This window comes from Centropristis striata, chromosome 1, assembly GCF_030273125.1.
Source record: "Centropristis striata isolate RG_2023a ecotype Rhode Island chromosome 1, C.striata_1.0, whole genome shotgun sequence".
NCBI classification, from domain to species: domain Eukaryota; kingdom Metazoa; phylum Chordata; class Actinopteri; order Perciformes; family Serranidae; genus Centropristis; species Centropristis striata.
The window spans coordinates 13992232-14010328 of record NC_081517.1 but is presented as its reverse complement, the minus strand read 5'-3'; the positions used below and the strand labels follow the sequence as shown (position 1 = coordinate 14010328).

The 18097-nt window shown below is 38.2% G+C and overlaps 2 protein-coding genes across 2 annotated transcripts in view; one reads left to right on the top strand and one right to left on the bottom strand.

Moving 5' to 3' along the window:
• The window catches only part of LOC131970646 (hexokinase-1-like), a 36312-nt gene extending 26283 nt beyond the window's left edge, over positions 1 to 10029 (bottom strand). Inside the window, exons 1-2 of the mRNA XM_059332084.1 lie at positions 9719 to 10029; positions 5870 to 6032 (exon numbers count right to left, since the gene is read on the bottom strand). Coding sequence (XP_059188067.1) covers positions 5870 to 6032; positions 9719 to 9781 — 226 coding nt within the window. The 5' untranslated portion in view covers positions 9782 to 10029. The remainder of the gene's footprint in view (positions 1 to 5869; positions 6033 to 9718) is intronic.
• The window catches only part of myom2a (myomesin 2a), a 52839-nt gene continuing 40632 nt past the window's right edge, over positions 5891 to 18097 (top strand). The window contains exon 1 of the mRNA XM_059332073.1: positions 5891 to 6020. The gene's annotated coding sequence lies outside the window, so the exon portion shown is untranslated. The remainder of the gene's footprint in view (positions 6021 to 18097) is intronic.

The following is an 18097-nucleotide window of genomic DNA, read 5'->3' as shown; positions in this document are numbered from 1 at the left end:
TCTGGGTATTTATGTGGAAACTTGTATGGGAATTAACTGGAAATTGGGGGGTAATTTAAACAAACTGTATCATATCCAAACATAAATATAAACATTTTGTTTTGTCATAAGGACACATCCATGTAAAATAATGCAAATAAACATTTCAACAGATTTATTTGTAAGTAGGATTTATTCAAGATTAGTCTAAAATATATTTTCCCCAACTATAGTTCAGGGCCAACCTTCAATTCCTGGTTTATTCCCATTAATTCCTGTTAATTTCCATGGAAATTGTCAAACTTTAAAAATTTACGGAATTTCTGCAACCCTAGATATGGCCAAGATGTATCACAGTATATATATATATAATTTTATATCACAGTAATGGTATATGTCATGATAGAATAATTGTTCTGTAAATTCAATTTAAGAACTGGTAAAAAATAACTGTACTGTACTTAAAAACAACCTCCTCACACGAGACAACAGTTCAAGGTTCCTGTGAACACTTTAATCATTTTTAGAATAGGTTACCTCCTCCAGCTCTTTATTTGCCAATACTTGCAGGCAGCTGGATTCACAAAACCACGAAAGTGTGCATGAACACAAGGCTGCACAAGAAGTATGAGAATGCATGAAATAGCTGCCACAGTAGAAACGGCACTGCCAAATCTCTGCCAGACACATTTTCTGTTGCAACCCTAATGGATGGAAAACAAGATTACTATGCAGCCTGTCACCAGTCAGCAGATGGTGACGGATAGATTTCTTCAGCTAAAATATTCACACAAACTGTGCTGCCACTGAGAGGCTTTTTCTGAGGTTTTGGCTTTATTTCTTTCAAACTGGCACTATAGTTTGATCTCAATCCCTTTGGTGCCTTCAGAATTTGCAGGTATGATTCGGGCTTGTTTTAAAAGTTTTATTGTCTGCAGCCATTACTCATCTGTCTCCCCTCTCTGGCACACCAATAACTGCTGGAAAACAGTAACTAACTTTGCATCACTTGTGATTTTTCCTGGGAATGTCACCACTGACATCCAGTTTCTTATACTGCAAATTCAAAGGGTTAAGCTTTGGGATCTTACTTTAACTCAAGGTCTCCTTCGCTTTTTTATGAGCCTTCAACCCCATCGGTTACTGATCATTTCAGTGATAACCAAGTCATCTCCATGACAAATGGGAAAGCTTAATCCTCGGAAACGGACTGTGTGTGAGGTGTGGTTGAAAGCTTGAAGAAGATAATACATTGATCTTGATTTAGGATTTTTTGGCGAAGTTTTTAAAGTTATTTTCATTTGGTCAAACACCATATTTGTGATGCAAATTCTCAGAAAAAGCTATTCAGTATGTGTGCAGTCTTTTAGCTGCTTCTCTATATAGTATTTCATTTCTGTGCAGGATTCACAGAAAACTATTCATGCACATGTGAGACATGATGCAGAAGAAAACATTTAGTCATCTTTTTTTTCACTCAGTTGATTTTTTCTACACGTGAAATATCCCAGCACAAACTGAGCCTGTGAGATTTAAGATGGATTTATCAGGCAAAGATGAGCTGGTCTTTCTACATCTTTATCTTTTATTAAGCTTTTCCTCTTAGAAAAGGCTTCCCTGTGTAATTAGATTAGACCATGATTAGCGATTAGCTGAGCCATAATTTAATTCACTCATTTTCCTTTGAATTGCATAGAAAGTCTTCCCCCCCACCCGAGGGATCAGATTAACTGTTACTGACACTACAGTGTTGCAGTGGAGGGAAAAAAGTGTTCTTTGTGCTTCCTGTTATGACGTCGCTGCTCTGGTATTCAAAAGTTTATCAGTTTTTACTGTGGACACGGTTTCAACTCTGCCCTTTACGTGATCCCTCAGACCTCATGTCGTTGTTGCAACCTGTGGCTATTTATAATGTGAGAGCAGGCAGGAGAAGGCCTATCTCTCTCCAATGGCCTTGTTCGGGCCACAGTAATGTCTGACAAAAATAGCATCAAGTGCCTGTTTATTAACAGAGACAGGGCAGCAAACAGGCATGATTTTAAGAGCGAGCCTCTTAACTTGGGCGAATGTGAATCTAAAAAGCTGTTCTGAGGGGTTGTTTGGTTTCTCTGAGGACATTTAAATATGTTTTCTCAAAGAAAATCTGCACACAGATTCAGATAAGTGTTTTCACTACAAAATTAGTATTTATTTGTTTCACCAGTGTCAACGTTATTGCTGTCAATCAAGGTTTGATCATTAAAATACACTAATGCATGAAATTAAGAGTGTTTTTTGCATAACTTCATAATGGTAATAAAAATTTAAAAATAACATGAAATCTATTGAAATACTTGGAAAATTAAAATATCAACCCAACTAAGTGTTACTGGAGGATATTACAAGACTTTTACTTTTTGACTTTTTTCAAAATGTTTCATTTTTATGTTGCAAATCAAGGACAGTTGAGTTATTTTTATTATTATTATTATTATTATTATTATTCCAGTATTGTTCTTTGCCCGATAAAGTCTTAAGGCTGTGATGTGTTTTCTATTGTTTTCTTTTATCTGTTTTTTTAATAGTTCACTATAGTAACTTAAACAGCTTTTCATATCTGCATTCTGGAGACTTTTACTTTGAAGTGTATCATTCCAAACTCCATATGCTGTTTGATTTATTTCCTAAATATTTTAACAATATCTATAGCTTAGAGTGATGGGTATTGTTATGATTGACTCCTCATGTGATGGCGATGAAAGGCAATAATTATTTTAAAGTTAAATTACAATTCATATGTAGTTTATAGCGAGTAAAACTTTTTACTATCCTCCTTGACGCTCAAGTTGTCAATCATAAAGAGGACATATTATGCTAATGTTTTGAGGTGTATTTTTGTGTTGTATTTTGAGGTTCCTCTATAAAATATGTATATACTTTAATGTAAAAAAAAAACCAACGACAACCAAAACATATTATTCTTTTCATACTGTCGCTCCGTTTTAGTGCCTGTCTCTTAAAGCCCCCTCTCTGTTTGGCTTGCAAGATAAATCTTGCACCTTTTGCAAAACTAGTTCTCAAGCACTGAGATATCCTGACCAGCTTGCATGTAACAGACAGATGCAACCAGCAGGAATTTCCCCCTTCCCGTTCCCAGGCAACTTCCAGGCTCTGGTAGTCTTCCCTTGTTGCTGGGTGCGTGCCTAGACTCCACTGTAAACACACTCATTCATTCATTCAGTTGCAGGGTGTCACCATGACATGGCACTTCCTTCACAAATGCATGAACCCACAGGGTGAAAAACAGATTTTTAATGGTGGAATACAACTACTGTGCTGTAACTGCATTGCACTTTAGTACAATTTCTTAATTTAGTTTGCAATATTTCCATTTTATGCTACCTTATACTACTATTTTGCTGTATCTCAGAGGCAAATATTCTACATTTTATTCCACTATAGTTATTTTAAAGCTTTGGGAGGTCAGGAAATTAGGTATGGCTGAATCAGTACGAAGGGAAGCTTTATATAAAGGGTGATTTTATTATTTCACAGTTTATGGGTTGGGAGCCACTCCGGATACACAAAGGTACGTGCACAAGCTTTTGAGAAAGTGAGTTTTTCATGATATTTTCCTTCAAAAGAAGCTGTAATACAGTTTGTGTTTCCTGTATTATAATGAGTTGTTGTAAAGAAGAATAAGGGATCTTCTGTTTTATTTAAGGCATCATATTTTGACAGTCTTCTTGTAAATTACGTGGTGGACTCGCTTAGTAAATACATGCACCCGGAAAACAAGTGGAGGCCACTGCTAAATGAATATAGCAGAAAACCTGTAACTACTGTCTGGTAACAGGCCAGTCCTCAGACTGGCAGTCATAAATATTTAACATGCACCAGGTTTTAAAAAGGATTACAGAAGACAGACTGCATTGAATTATCTTGTTAAATTCTAATCAATAAGGCCGACATGATGAGGTCTTCATCCAGCGTTTGGCTGCATGTGATGAGATGAGTACAGAGGGCGATCGGGCTGGTTGTACTGTTTGACCCCCGAGGGTCTAAAACAATGGTGATCTACTGACTCCAAACCAAGAGCACAACACAAAGAGGCCCGACCGTTTCACCACATCAGCACATTGTTTATGGACAGATAGAAACAGGAAGCATCAGGCAGCGCTTCAACACAGTAAAGAAAGATGGACTGTAACATTAAAAAAGACTCTTTTTGTTGTCATCAATGTCTGGATGGGATCACTTTGCCTTTAATGTGATTTAATTTGTCTCATGATGTTTTGTCTTTTGCAAGTGACGTTCCTCAGTTGTCATTGTTGCTTGTATTTTGCTTGTATATTTATTATTTTTAAATTATCAAGACTATAACCCTATGTTTACCCAAATGTATGGTTTCTTTAAAAGGTCGCCGAAAATACATTGTTTATTGTAGAAAGAAACCGTAAAAAATAGGCATCATCATCATCATTCTCTGCCGGAAAACGGTGGACTGCCCCCTCTGGGTGGGGAGAGAGGTACTGCCTCAAGCGAAGGAGTTCAAGTATCTCGGGGTCTTGTTCACGAGTGAGGGTAGAACGGAGCGTGAGATGGACAGGCGGTTTGGTGCAGCGTCAGCAGTGATGCGGGCGTTATACCGGACCGTCGTGGTGAAGAAGGAGCTGAGCCGGAAGGCAAAGCTCTCGATTTACCGGTCCATCTATGTTCCAACCCTCACCTATGGTCACGAACTTTGGGTAGTGACCGAAAGAGCAAGATCGCGGATACAAGCGGCTGAAATGAGCTTCCTCCGTAGGGTGGCTGGGCTCAGCCTTAGAGATAGGGTGAGGAGCTCAGACATCCGGAGGGAGCTCGGAGTAGAGTCGCTGCTCCTTCGCGTCGAAAGGAGTCAGCTGAGGTGGTTTGGGCATCTGGTAAGGATGCCTCCCGGGCGCCTCCCGTTAGAGGTGTTCCGGGCACGTCCAACTGGTAGGAGGCCCCGGGGAAGACCCAGAACACGGTGGAGGGATTATATCTCTCTCCTGGCCTGGGAACGCCTCGGGGTCCCCCAGGAGGAGCTGGACGTTGTGGCTGGGGAGAGGGACGTCTGGAATGCCCTGCTTAGCCTGCTGCCCCCGCGACCCGGCCCCGGATAAGCGGAAGAAAATGGGTGGATGGATGGATGATTGAAATTTGAACTTTCCGACAGTCCTTGAACAGATCATAGGTTACAAAAGTTTCTGCTAGAAAAAGTGACCAAACTTGTCTTAAATTGTTGAAGTTTGTGTCAGGATCTCTTTATTCTACATATGTCAGAGGAGAGGACAGGAGAGGCTGTTTACACAGAACAGAGAGGAGAGGCTGTTTACACAGAGCAGAGAGGAGGGGACAGGAGAGGCTGTTTACACAGAACAGAGAGGAGAGGCTGTTTACACAGAGCAGAGAGGAGAGGACAGGAGATGCTGGAAACATGACACATTCTTCAATGTGTACAACATGGGGCGAAAACATTTTTTTTCCCACTATTAGTGACTTCTTGCCATGATGATGCTTATTCCATAGAGCTGCAGGACTTGTAAATTGTATATATATATATATTAGTGGAAATTCAAGGACACAGTCCTTCCAGCCTGAATATTCCAAACAGAACATGTTCTCCAGTAGAGTAAAGATAGTTAGAAGCAACATATCAATTCTTTCTTTAAGATGCAACATACCCTGATTTTGGTGCCTTTTACTGTCTCTAAATAGCCATTCTTTCCTCTTAAATTGGACTTTTTCCAAAATAATCTTGATGATAAAACAATCTTCTATATGTTAAGTTTAAGCCTTTTTTGCACAACAGGAACCTAAAGAAAGTGGCGTTGGGCACTCTTAACACATGTTGAGTTATCATAATAATATACATGTGTTTTTGTACCTGATCCGTCAGGGATGGACCTGACGAAGGTGGGCAGCATCTTGACGGTGGCGGTGGGGCTGGTGTCGCGGCCGAGCCCGTTCTCCATTTCCCTGCGGAACCGGTTCATGATGTCCCTCAGCGTCTCGTCCGAGAAACGCATGGAGTACAGGTACTTATCGATCTGAGGACACAGACACAGGGTGTCAGGGAGGATTCAAAACACCAGATTAAAAACATGATCTCAGTTAACTTAAAACTGATTTGTAGATGAACCCTGATGATATTGGTGCTGTATGGGAATTTTCATGGAGATTGTGGACTGAAATGCAGCTTAACAAAAGTAGCTCTTAGTTGTGTCATATCTTACTGAGGCTGAGTGAACTTCACCAGCCCGATTGAAACGTGTGTTTTCTTTAAGCGATTGCCATTAATACACTATTCATCGTGGAAAAAAACTGTAAAAAGAGCCGAAATTTGAACTTTCAGATGGTCTCTGAACAGATCATGGGTAACAAATTTTTTTCAGTTGTAAAAGGAACCAAAGCAAAGTTTAAAATTGTGATATTTCTGTCAGAATTCTACATGTCATATTTATTTTAGATATATTATATTATTATATATTATATTTATATGTACAGTAACCAAAAAAACAACAAAAACCCAACAAAATAATCATCAAAAAAATAAAATAATAAAAGAAATATATATATATTTTTTTTTTTTATTTAATTCAATTAAAAAAATTAAAAAAATATATATATATGTTTATCACAGAAATTCAACTTGCATTTTATCTTTCTTTATGATTTATGTACACAAAAGACATTTTTTAGTTGTTCCCATGCTGAAAAAAAAAAAAACGCCCTGAATTGACTTGTTGGGGGTCAGAGGGTTAAAAAGCCAATAAATCAATAAATTGATCACTTCACACAAAGTGCCACAGATTGTCAGAGGCAGCCTGAACAAGGACACCTCGACCCCACTGAACCACAACACTGATCTACAACCCAGATTCAAAATATATATTTTTTTTATTTTAACATTATATCTTATTCCAAAAAAACACAGATAATATTGTTATGATATAGATAAAATAACCCAAATATAGTAGTAGTAGTATTATAGTTATATTTAAAATAATTCAAACTGATAAACTTTTGTTTTTGTAAATATATACACTGCTTATATTTTATTTTAGATATATTATTATATATTTATATATACAATAACCAAAAAAAACCCCAACAAAACAATAATTTAAAAAATAAAATAATAATAATAAAAAGTAATATATATTACTTTTATTATTATTATTGTTATTATTTATATATATATCACAGAAATTCACAGCAACTCAAAATAATAATAATAATAATAAAAAATATAGGGCAGTTCACCCCCACAGCACCTCAATAGTTTTTACAAAAATATACAGACCTATATTCACATAATAATAATTGTCAAAATTGTCGCACCTTTGAGATAAGCACAATGTTTGTCTGGCCTTACTAATAATTATTTACCCTGGTTATCATATTTTTAATGCAGCAGTCTCCAGTTTGAACAAAATATATTGTCTTTTGTTCTACACTTAATCATATTTAGGTTAAAACGTATTTGCAAGTCTTTGCATTATATTTTTCCAACTTGTTGAAAAATGACTGCGGTACAAAACAAAGTGGAGATTTAGCAGATACTTAAAAAAAAATCAATGCAGGAGCAAAGTAATCACTTAGTTTAAAATAGCAACACTGCATGCAGTTTAATTGCAGTTTCAGCATCTAATTAATGGGCTGTTTGTTGGTGGGGATTTGCCCTCCACTTCACTGTTATTGTTACATAATCACACGGAGCAGCCATCAGGCACACAGCAGAACAGAGGTCCAGCGTGAAGCACAGGCAACTCATTTGTTTCTCTGTGTGGCATTACTATTATTAGCCACTCAACAAAACAAATGCAAATAATACTAATGCATACTTCAAATAACAGTCCTGAATGCAGATTTTGCAGGAAATCACTTCACGTTTTCTGCTTCTATCTTTTGCTGTCAACCTTTTGAGGCTTTGTCAAGAAAGTTTGTTATCCTGACTGTTATTCAGCTACTTTATCTCCTGATTTTCTTCCTTACAATTGACATTGAACAGTGGCACATAAATATCTGCTTCTTCCAACATTTAATTGAAGCTATTTTTCATGATAACCACGATTAATTAAATATAAGGCACCATGTTATTTATAGCTGCACCATTACATCAAATAGAGATTTTATAGTTCCCCTAAACTTAGCCTGGCATATTTATTTAAAAGTGATGGGAAGTTATGAAGTATCCCGCAAGAATAAAGTGCTTTAATAGTCTGGTTAACATGAGTTTGTAATGAGGACCATGAGGGGTGAAAAGGTTCATATAAATATAAATATTCTGTCGATTCTGCCCTTTTTATGATTATCACACCTTCATAACAAACAGTTTCATTCCACCACCATTTAGCATGAACCAAAATGACTAAAAACATTCATATATAAACTAAGTAAAAGTATCTGCACATTTACCAGCTGCAACATTAAAGTGATGAACACATTACTGCATCACAAAATGAGCCCTTCTGCACAAGGAGTACTCTACTTTTTACGGTCTAATTTGAAAAAAACTCAGAACATGGGGTGTTTTGTTTTAAAAGAGGGGAAAAAATAGACATAGACATGCAATCACACCCTTACATATAAATCATTAGACGTGCATACATAAGGAAGAAGATTTAAACATAATAATTTTTGGGGGGGGGGGGGGAATAAACACTTTCAATTTCTGTCATAATTCCTCAAATTTATTTGCTTGAAGCTTCGGGGAGAAATTTTATCGTACCCTTCTCTTGTAGAGTGTTGAGGATTTTACTTTTATTGCTTCATATATATTTTGATGCTCATACTTTTACGTGAGTAAGATGTTTAAAATGCAACATTTAGACATACTATTGCTAAGAAAAGATATGAATCCTTTCCCCACTGCTTCTAAGTTTGACTGCATGTCTTATTATGGTCTGCAATGAACCAGATATAAAAGGTTCAACTTTTACCCTCTCAAGGATCCTGAGTCACCTCACCAGAGACTGTTGTAAATTCTACTAACCTACTTCAGCAGAGGCACGTGCATCTACTGCACTGTGACATCATGCATGACATCATAAATCTCCCACTCCTAGCCCCCGCCCCCCTCTGGGAACATCTCACCGGTCTGTCATCCAATGCAGTGGCTAATTTTCCTCCTGAACCAAAGGTCAGTTTATTTTCACGGCCGGAGGACTCATTCCAGCTCAGGTTTCATCTGCTAATTAGTTTATGTTGTGTCTCCCTAAGGTAATCAGAGAATGAGTGAATTAAAGGAGGAAAGATGAAACAGGAGAGAAAGAGAGGAAGGCCCCAGTGAGTAGAGTAGGCAGCCAGAGAGGGAGGAGAAAGAAGAGCTCACGACTTTTCCCCAACAGCCTCTCGCAGACACCTGTCTGCTTCAGACGCCCCTGCAGCCGACGCTCCGGAAACACTCTGTAACGAAGTCTGTCTGCAGCACATCACCACCATCTCTGCCCCCAACCCTTCTCAAGGACATCCATGACAAACCCTCCTAACCCCTGAGCAAACTGAAGAAATGTAATCCAAATTAGAGTTCATCACGGCCTCCTCTTCCTCCCTCTACTTCCCAAATGCTGCATCCTCCTCTCCCAGCCTGATACGCCCCACAGGCTTCAGTGCTGACATGCAGCTACTGTCAGCCGGCGTCCATGGCCGTCCACCCAGCTGCTCTCACGTTACACAACTCTCCAGTCCAGCAGCACAGAAAAAAAAGGACAACTGTGGCACTTTCACTCACCTTCTTGAGTTGATCATCCTTCAACTCGGTGAAGTAGTAGGCCAGAAGCTGAGCCGCTATCATCCTGCCTGCACGTCCGCCAGGAGCTGTCAGCGACTACGAGGTTGTAGAGAGTAAAAGAAGGAGGGGAAGCAAGGCTGCCGTCTGTTCTCTCTCTCTCCTGTTCCCCCCACGCTGATCCTTCTTTATCCTGGAGTGGAAGAAGGAGAAGAAGAGGCAGGCCTGAGCTGTGGCAAAGGCAAGGTGAAAAAGGGAAAAAGTCTGGTGAAACAAGAGTGCAGCAACGGCCGTGCCTGCTAGTCTGCGACAGGCACACACACAAACACACACACAAACACGCACAGAGGCTGTGTTTGACCGTGTCTCCTCCCTCTGAGCTGCTAGCTGCCTGTTAGCTCTGGGGAGATGCAGCCAGCTCCGTACTGGAGTGGTGGTTCTGCTATGCCCTGCCCCCACAGAGAAGCCTGATTGGCTGAGCTGGGGGACGTGAAGGAGAGGAAGAAGGGGAGGGGTGGATGAAAGGAGGAGGGGGCTTCTCTTACAGCAGCAGGGGAGGGAGAGAGAAGGAAAGAGGAGGAGGGGGATTGGGAGCTGAAGCAGGAAGCTGCATCTGCATGATAACCTGCCCGCTCTCCTCCCAGTAGCTCAGAGAGCTTAGAGACTTTCCCCGTAGCCGGCACGTCCAGCACGTTGCCACGGCACCCAGAGGTGTACGTGCAGAGGGGCAAGGCAGCCGCACGATGATGTCATCATCAGGCATCACACGCAGCATCAGCTACAGGCTGAAGGGCATCAGATACAAGCTGCAGCATCCAACCATCTTTCAACAGCTCCACACATGCTACAGTTAGATAAACAGGCTTCTCTCCCACAGCAACTGGTGTCATATTCACACCCAGAGACACGCTGCACAAACTGGCATGTAACTGCTTAAAATTATGCTTGATTACCACAATATCCAAGCCTCTTTCTGTAGGTGATTAAGCATGCATTCTTGACCTTGGGAAGATGTAAAATATCGCAAATACAAGGTTCAATAACTTGGAGTTTCCAGCTGTATCCCCCAATCTTCTATACAAGTATTTTAGTGAACAATCAGTACGTATTTTATGTTCTTACCAACTCACCAGTCTGTGATGTTTAGACTGAAAATTTACAAGAGGAATAACTAACTAAATACTTGCTTTTCTTCCATCTCAAGCAGCTGTTTAGAGGTACAATTCAAGTCAATACAAGTCTCGGACGAGCCCCCAATTCATGTGATATCCCGAAACCTAGGGGTGACAAAGTTAGCGTAGAGTCCTTACAGATTTTCAGCCGCATTTGGATGCCCAAAACTGTTTGAGTTATAGCTTAAGGTAGAAGCTAAAAGTGAAAGCAATGCTCTTAATTGCTAACAAACATACTCTGCTACTCTACTTTTAATCCAAAAAATAAAAAGAATGTAACATAAATCTCCATAAACCAAAAACCATGAGAAAGAAGGTAATTTCAGTTTCCAATAACATGCTAATCCTAACATTAACCACGTTTTATAGTCATGGAAAAAAATATTAGACCACCCTTGTTCAATTTCTTGTTCATTGTAATGCCTGGTACAACTAAAGGTACATTTGTTTGGACAAATATAATGATAACAACAAAACTAGCTGATGGGAGTTCAATTTAAGAGCTGATATCTAGACATTTCCCATGGTTTTCTTGTATGTTAATAATCATAATTATCATAAAAAAAGTAAAATTTGCAATCAATCCCACAATTTTTTTTAATGCAGCACGAATAAAACCTTTTTGTTCCATGTAACAGAAATAAAAATAGGATCTACTTTGGGAAAACTGGGAAAAAAAACGCATGTGTGTATGATGTATGTGAACAGTTGCACAAACAGTAAACAAAACAATGACATGCTGGTGCTGGTCCTCTAAGCCATGTGTAAAGCTTTTGTTCTGCCCGCTAGTTAATCACATTCAGTTGCAGCTCCAGGTGTAAATCAGTGACTGATTAGTAAACTAAAACTAAACTGAGAACCAGTGGAGAAGGACACAGACTTTATCTCACTCTGTAGTTCATGTGGTTCATATCCATCACCTTTGTTAGACATTATGGGGAGCACTGAGTGTTTTCTAAAATATTCATATTGGGTTTTTTTGCCTTCTGTTCAGCACAACAACAAAGTAAGAGCTGGGCTTTTATTAATGCAGCTTATATCATTCTTTGGTTCCTCTTGTGTTCGGGTCTGCACTGACCCGTGTTAGGTTTCAAATGCATAAAAGTACCATGCAACTTTTGTTTATTGCATCAACGCTTTTTGACTCTGCCAGGAACCTCTATTGAAACAAAATAAAACAAAAAAGTAATTATAAAATGCCCTGGGGAAAATTATAACATGTGTGTTGTTTCAGTTAGAGTATAAGATTATAAAACAATATTTAGTGAAATATATACAGGTCAAAATTGACCTGTACCACCATAGATGTTACTATAGTTAATATTAAAAGATATGTCTTCTAATACCCCTCAGTTATAGTCAGGTAACATAACAACCTTTTATTTTATATAATCTCTTGAGGTTCATTTTACCATTTTTTATGTTATGCTGTCAAAAAAGGCCCAGGGAGGCACACAAAAAATATTAAAACTAATCTTTTCATGGATACAGAAGCCTAACGAGGTCACACAGAGGTAAGAAACAAATTGGATGATTTGAGGGTATTTTATGGATCATTTAAGGCATGGGTCAAAACTGACCCGTTAACATAAGAGATGGTAACAGAAAGCTAACATAAGAGCAAGGTTAAGTGGACTTCTGTGTTGTTTGAATCCTGCACTATAACAGAATAGTTTGGACTCAATGAGGCAACAACCACTCCTCCATCTTCTGAAATGTGTCACCAGTAACATTAATTTAATGCAATTTGGAAAATATCTTAAAATTCCGTGTGTAGTTTGAAGTCTGCGTTTGAATTTTTGCCTGATGCAACAAATCTGAGCATTGCTGTACAAAGTGAGGCGACCCCTCCTCTCTCCCTCCTGCAGCTCAGTTGCGTCACCACGCTCGGTGTAAAAAATGTCTGCTGACTTAATGACGTACAAAGACTCTGACGTCCTCCCTTTTTTTCCACGCTAAGCTGCTGTGATTTAGGAATTTCCCTCCTTGATTCCCCTCTCATAATCCCCCCTCCTACTCCTCCTCTGTCCCATCTTCTGCAGCCACGAGTCACTGACTGCATGAATGAAAGGAGCAGCTCCACTGTCCCGGCTCTCCCCCCTCTCTGTGAGACGGAGAGGAGGGAGGGCTGAGGCAGAGGATCCTGCCTGGTGTCATGGCTGCTTCAGGGTGACCTTCTGCAGTGACCTTCACCTTTGTTATGTATTCAGTGTCCTTTACTGATACTGACAGACACTGCTGACACACAAACCCAATAAACTCTGGCTTATTGCAATATTCAGGGTTCGTACGGTCATGAAAAACCTGGAAAAGTTATGGAAATTGAAAATGCAATTTCTAGGTCCTTGAAAAGTTATTGAAAAATAAAATCCTTTATAGGTTTTGGAAAAATCATTGAAATCTTGCTGGATAATATTTAGAATGTATAAAAAAAAATAAAAAAAAATATAATAATCCCTATACTGTAGTTTTAGGAGTACGCTTGTTACCTTTAATTGTCGGTGCCAGCTATTTTTAGAACGGCAGAGCAGAGCCGTTAGCTGCTCAGAGCTATGCTATCGTAGCTTAATCGCCTAGCAACAGTTTCGACCGTGATCCGTGATCACATACGCGACGGATTCAACACGGGAGACGCAACTGTGGCCACCGTCACTAACTGCACAACGTCAGCAGCTGATCATAAACAAAGCAGCATTATAAACATAGTGACCGTGAATTAACCAGCATAGCTAACTGTACCGTGTCCTGTGCTTGTTGTAAACAGAGATCGCTAAGAGAACACCTCCTGCAGCAGCAGCACATACACACTGTACTGCTACAGAGCTAACTGTTAGCCTGTTAGCTATTAACGGCCCGTGGCTCGTTAACAAGCAAAAGGAAAGGAAACTAAGCTGTGAAGGTCCTCTCAGCAGTCAGAATATATAAAATGTTTCCTTGAAATAATAAGGAAAATTAAAACATGTAATGAAAAGTTGTGTAGATGCTTGATTATTTTAGAGAGTAAAGACAAGCTTTGCAAAAGTAAAATAAAATTGAAAAGACAAAAAAAATGCAATAGATACAGTAGAACAGCTGTCCTCCTGTAAAATAGTATTGGTTGAGCATTTAAATGTGATGGCTGCATTTTGTGCTGAATTCTTATGCATTAGTATTTCTTAAGCAGGTGTCAAGTGTTAGAAAAATTGCATGAGGAAACCTTGAAAACTGAATAATCTGACACCAACAGAGAATCCTCACCAATTATTTCTGCGTAGTCGTTGATGGGGAAATGATGAGCAGGAGGACGTCCAATTTCTCAGTTTAACAAAAGTTTATTACAATACGTCAAAAAATGCAGTTAGAGAGCTCTGGGTCCAAAACTACATGTCCCTGAATACAGACAGACGGGTTTCAGTTCGTGAAGTCTGAACCACGTCCTTTCCCTAAGACCCAATATTTATCCTCACAATTGTTTACAAAACATGCTTCTTCCAGGAAGTTCCGCCTTCTTCATCCGCTGATTCGCCAGTGCCACCTGGGCTTGCTGCCCGGAACAAGGCCGTGACATCAAGTCCTGATACAGTCTATGGTCCTGACCTGGCCTCTTCTCCAGAACATTCAACAAAAACCTCCTGCCTTGTTATGTCTTACAAAGATATTATGTCTTACAGAGATATAACAGAAGCCAAAGGATTTTCACTATCTTACATGGATTCTAAAGTCTAAAAAATATGAAATACAATATATTCTTTGTGATTATAGAATCTTAATCAGTTTAAGCAAATTAAATATATGTAATCAAAGTAAATAAACTCAAACTCAAACCTCTCCAAGGTTTAGTGAATTATGCATACATAGTGACCTTTGATAGTGCCCTGCGTTACGCACAGAGACAGACACGGACAGGCAACAGAGAAGCAGAAATCCAGCAATCAAATCATTTAACAAAATAGAGAATAATCAATTTATTCTAACACAAGTAACCTGGAACATGTTTCAAACACTGCACGTGACTTGGCTGTAGCGCGAATACAATTTCAGTCAGTCTTTTTTTTTTTTACTTTAATCCATGTAAATGTGTGTTAATAAGAACTCAAGTTGCAATTAAAACAGCAAGGTTTATCAAAATGTGTCTGTGGTTTGATTTAGAGGCACCGACTACAGTGGTCCGACTGAAATGCGTTAATTTTTTGGTCTTGAAAATTGATTCAAAGGTTATGGAGAATTAATTGAAAAGTTATGGAAAACCATTGCTAAAAAAGTGTACGAATCCTGAATATTGTTATGTAAGAACTTAAATGGTGCAAATTAGAGATTTGCTGCTTTTCTGTTTTACAACATGAAGAGTTTTCTGAAGCAGTTCTATCACTTAATTGAAAAATAAATTGGTGCAATGAACATGAAAAGAACACGTACGTAAGGAAAATAATGAAATTTGTTTAATATTTGAGAATTGGAAAAAGTTTTCTCTTTACATTACTAAGGTTTCAGATTTGACACCTGTATAATAAATGACAAAAAAATGTAAAAAACAATAAATCTCCACCTTAAGCCTCTGAACTCTACCATCGGGATTGAAACGTGTTTTCTTTAAAAGATCAGCAAAAATACACTATTATTGTAGAAAAAATAGTTTAAAAAAAAGGCATCATTGTTAATCATTGTTTCTGTGTGAAAAAGTGACCTGATGAAGCTTAAAATGTTTATATTTGTGTCAGAGTCTCTTTATTCTACATGTGTCATTTAAAATAAAGCATTTGCAACATTAAATTCTGCTCCTCGCTGTGAAGACATGATTGAATCTACGGTCACGAGACAAATATTCACTGAAAATCTGTTTACACAGAGCAGAGAGGAGAGGACAGGAGAGGCTGTTTACGCAGAGCAGAGAGGAGAGGACAGGAGAAGCTGGAAACATGACAATACTCCAATATGTACAATACGTGGAGAGATTTTTCTTTCCAATTTTCATGACACTTAAGTATTATTTATATAAATTAACTTTTATACGAACAAAAAAATCATATTTTATTAGAGAAATTCAACTTGCATTTTTTTCTTCTTTTAAAAAAAAAGATTTCTGTCATTCTGTGTTATTCTGCACAAAGACATGTTTGAGTTGTTCCCACTTCTAGCCATGTTTGTGCTCCATTAAGCTGCAGGACTTATAGATTTATATATATTTTATATATTGCAGTGAAATACAAGGACATATAGAGTAAAATGTAAAAAGAGCAAAAAAAACAACCTGAAACAGCTTGTTGGAGCTCACAGGGTTAAATTACTGTGTAATTGAAGAAAACACTGAAGCTTGTTCACACGAAACGAGAAGTGAATTTTCACCTCAGCTGATTTATGCAGGCTTCACTCCAGCCCCTGTTGCTGCTTTGCATCTGTTGAAGTACAAGAGGGAAGTTTTGGGACGAAAGTGAGTCAAATACCATAAAAACACGCCTTTAAATGTGAAAATATCTTGCGTATGTTTGATGAGTTTGGGGTGATGAATGAACCATCCTAACATCCGACTGGAGCCAAGACAAAGGAAGAAATCTATTCATTATCAAATAACAACATGTTGGAATTTCTCCTCATTACTGGAGTCACAAAAACAAACAAAAAACAAAAAAACAAGTGCATGTGGGAGTGGATGCAGCTGTTTTCACTCAAACTGTCTAAAAGTTTGAGTGAATGTGGCTCTGCAGTGATGAGGCCCCTCAGACCTGTGAACTTCCTGCTCATCATATTATCATGCTCCAATAATCCCTTTTATTCACACCACAAACGTGCTGTGTGCTGGGGCCAGAGAGACGAGGGAGACTGGGATTCCAGCGGGAGATCTCTCTCTCACACACACACACACACACACACACACACACACACACAAGATCACACACACGTCAACTGGCATAAATACAGAGGGTGTATAACCAGAGAACTATCTAACAATGCAGCAGCTCTCTAAACAAACTGCAATTATTTGAAGCTCTTAACGTTTGGTTTTTAGAGAAGAGTTTCAACTTTTTTTGCAGCCGTCAGTCATGATGTGCAGCAAATCTCCTGCTAACGGTATTTCAGTCAGCCTGCTGTGAGCATAGTCTGCAGGAAAAAAGGAAAATGCCTGAGAGAGCATGGGTCAAAGGGTCAACTCCCACTACAGTTCTGTTTTTTTGTGGTGTTCAAAAGCTTTGTTTTGCATATTTCAAAGTCACATTTTCATAATTTTTCAAACTCGTTTGAACTTGTTTATATTTATAATTTTAGGAAATGTTTAATTGAGCATAAAAGAAAACTTTGGTTCCGAAATTGTTCATATTTTACTTTTTGCTGCTTTCTATTGCACACTGATAAAATACTTGCTAATCTACTTGCATTAGATTTTATGTAGCTCAAGCAAGACTAGTATAAACGACCATTTTTTTCTCTGCATAAAAAAAAAGGCAAGGTCAACTTAATTTTATGCCATACAACCTGATTCTAAAGTTGCATAGCTGTTTAAAACTTAAATAAAAACAAAATGCATCAAATTTAAAATTCACAGTGCAAATATACGAACAAAACAAAAACAAAATGCATCAAATTTAAAATTCACAGTGCATTTATATGCAAACAAATTTTTTATTAGTTTGAACATATCTAAAAATAACACTTCTTCAGGTAGGTTTGGAGAAAGGGAAAGAGTTAGGATAAGACAAAATTTTATAATATAAGGACTGTGAGGCCAAAATACATATATGTAGTTTGATTTTAAATTTTTTATTAAATTTAAAGTTAACTTGTAGAAAACGTTATTTCACTGACTCCACCATTTATCCCGTGGGTAGGTGAATTATAAGAACTTAAATATATTGTCTTTTTGCATTTTTAGACTGAATATATGTCACAAAGGATGACCAAATTATCACGTTTTGTTGTATTTACATTTTAGACAACGTCCAAACTTTTTTAGAGTCTGGGTTGTAGATCAAGCAGGGCTAGTAATTTGATGATTTTAAGCCGTATTTCTGAAAATGTTATTTCCAATGCTTCAAACCAAACATAGTTAACTGGATAATTGATAATGCCTCCAGTTTCTATTATTAGTTACTGCTTCAGTGTTTTTAGAATCCTAGTGGTGTAGAAGTTTCTTGTTCATTGAGGAGAGATCTTCTCCAGCTGAACCCTGATTTGTGTGTTTTAACAGTTTATCTTAAGGCCATGGAGACTTTATCCTCGTGATCCAGTGCAACCCAGG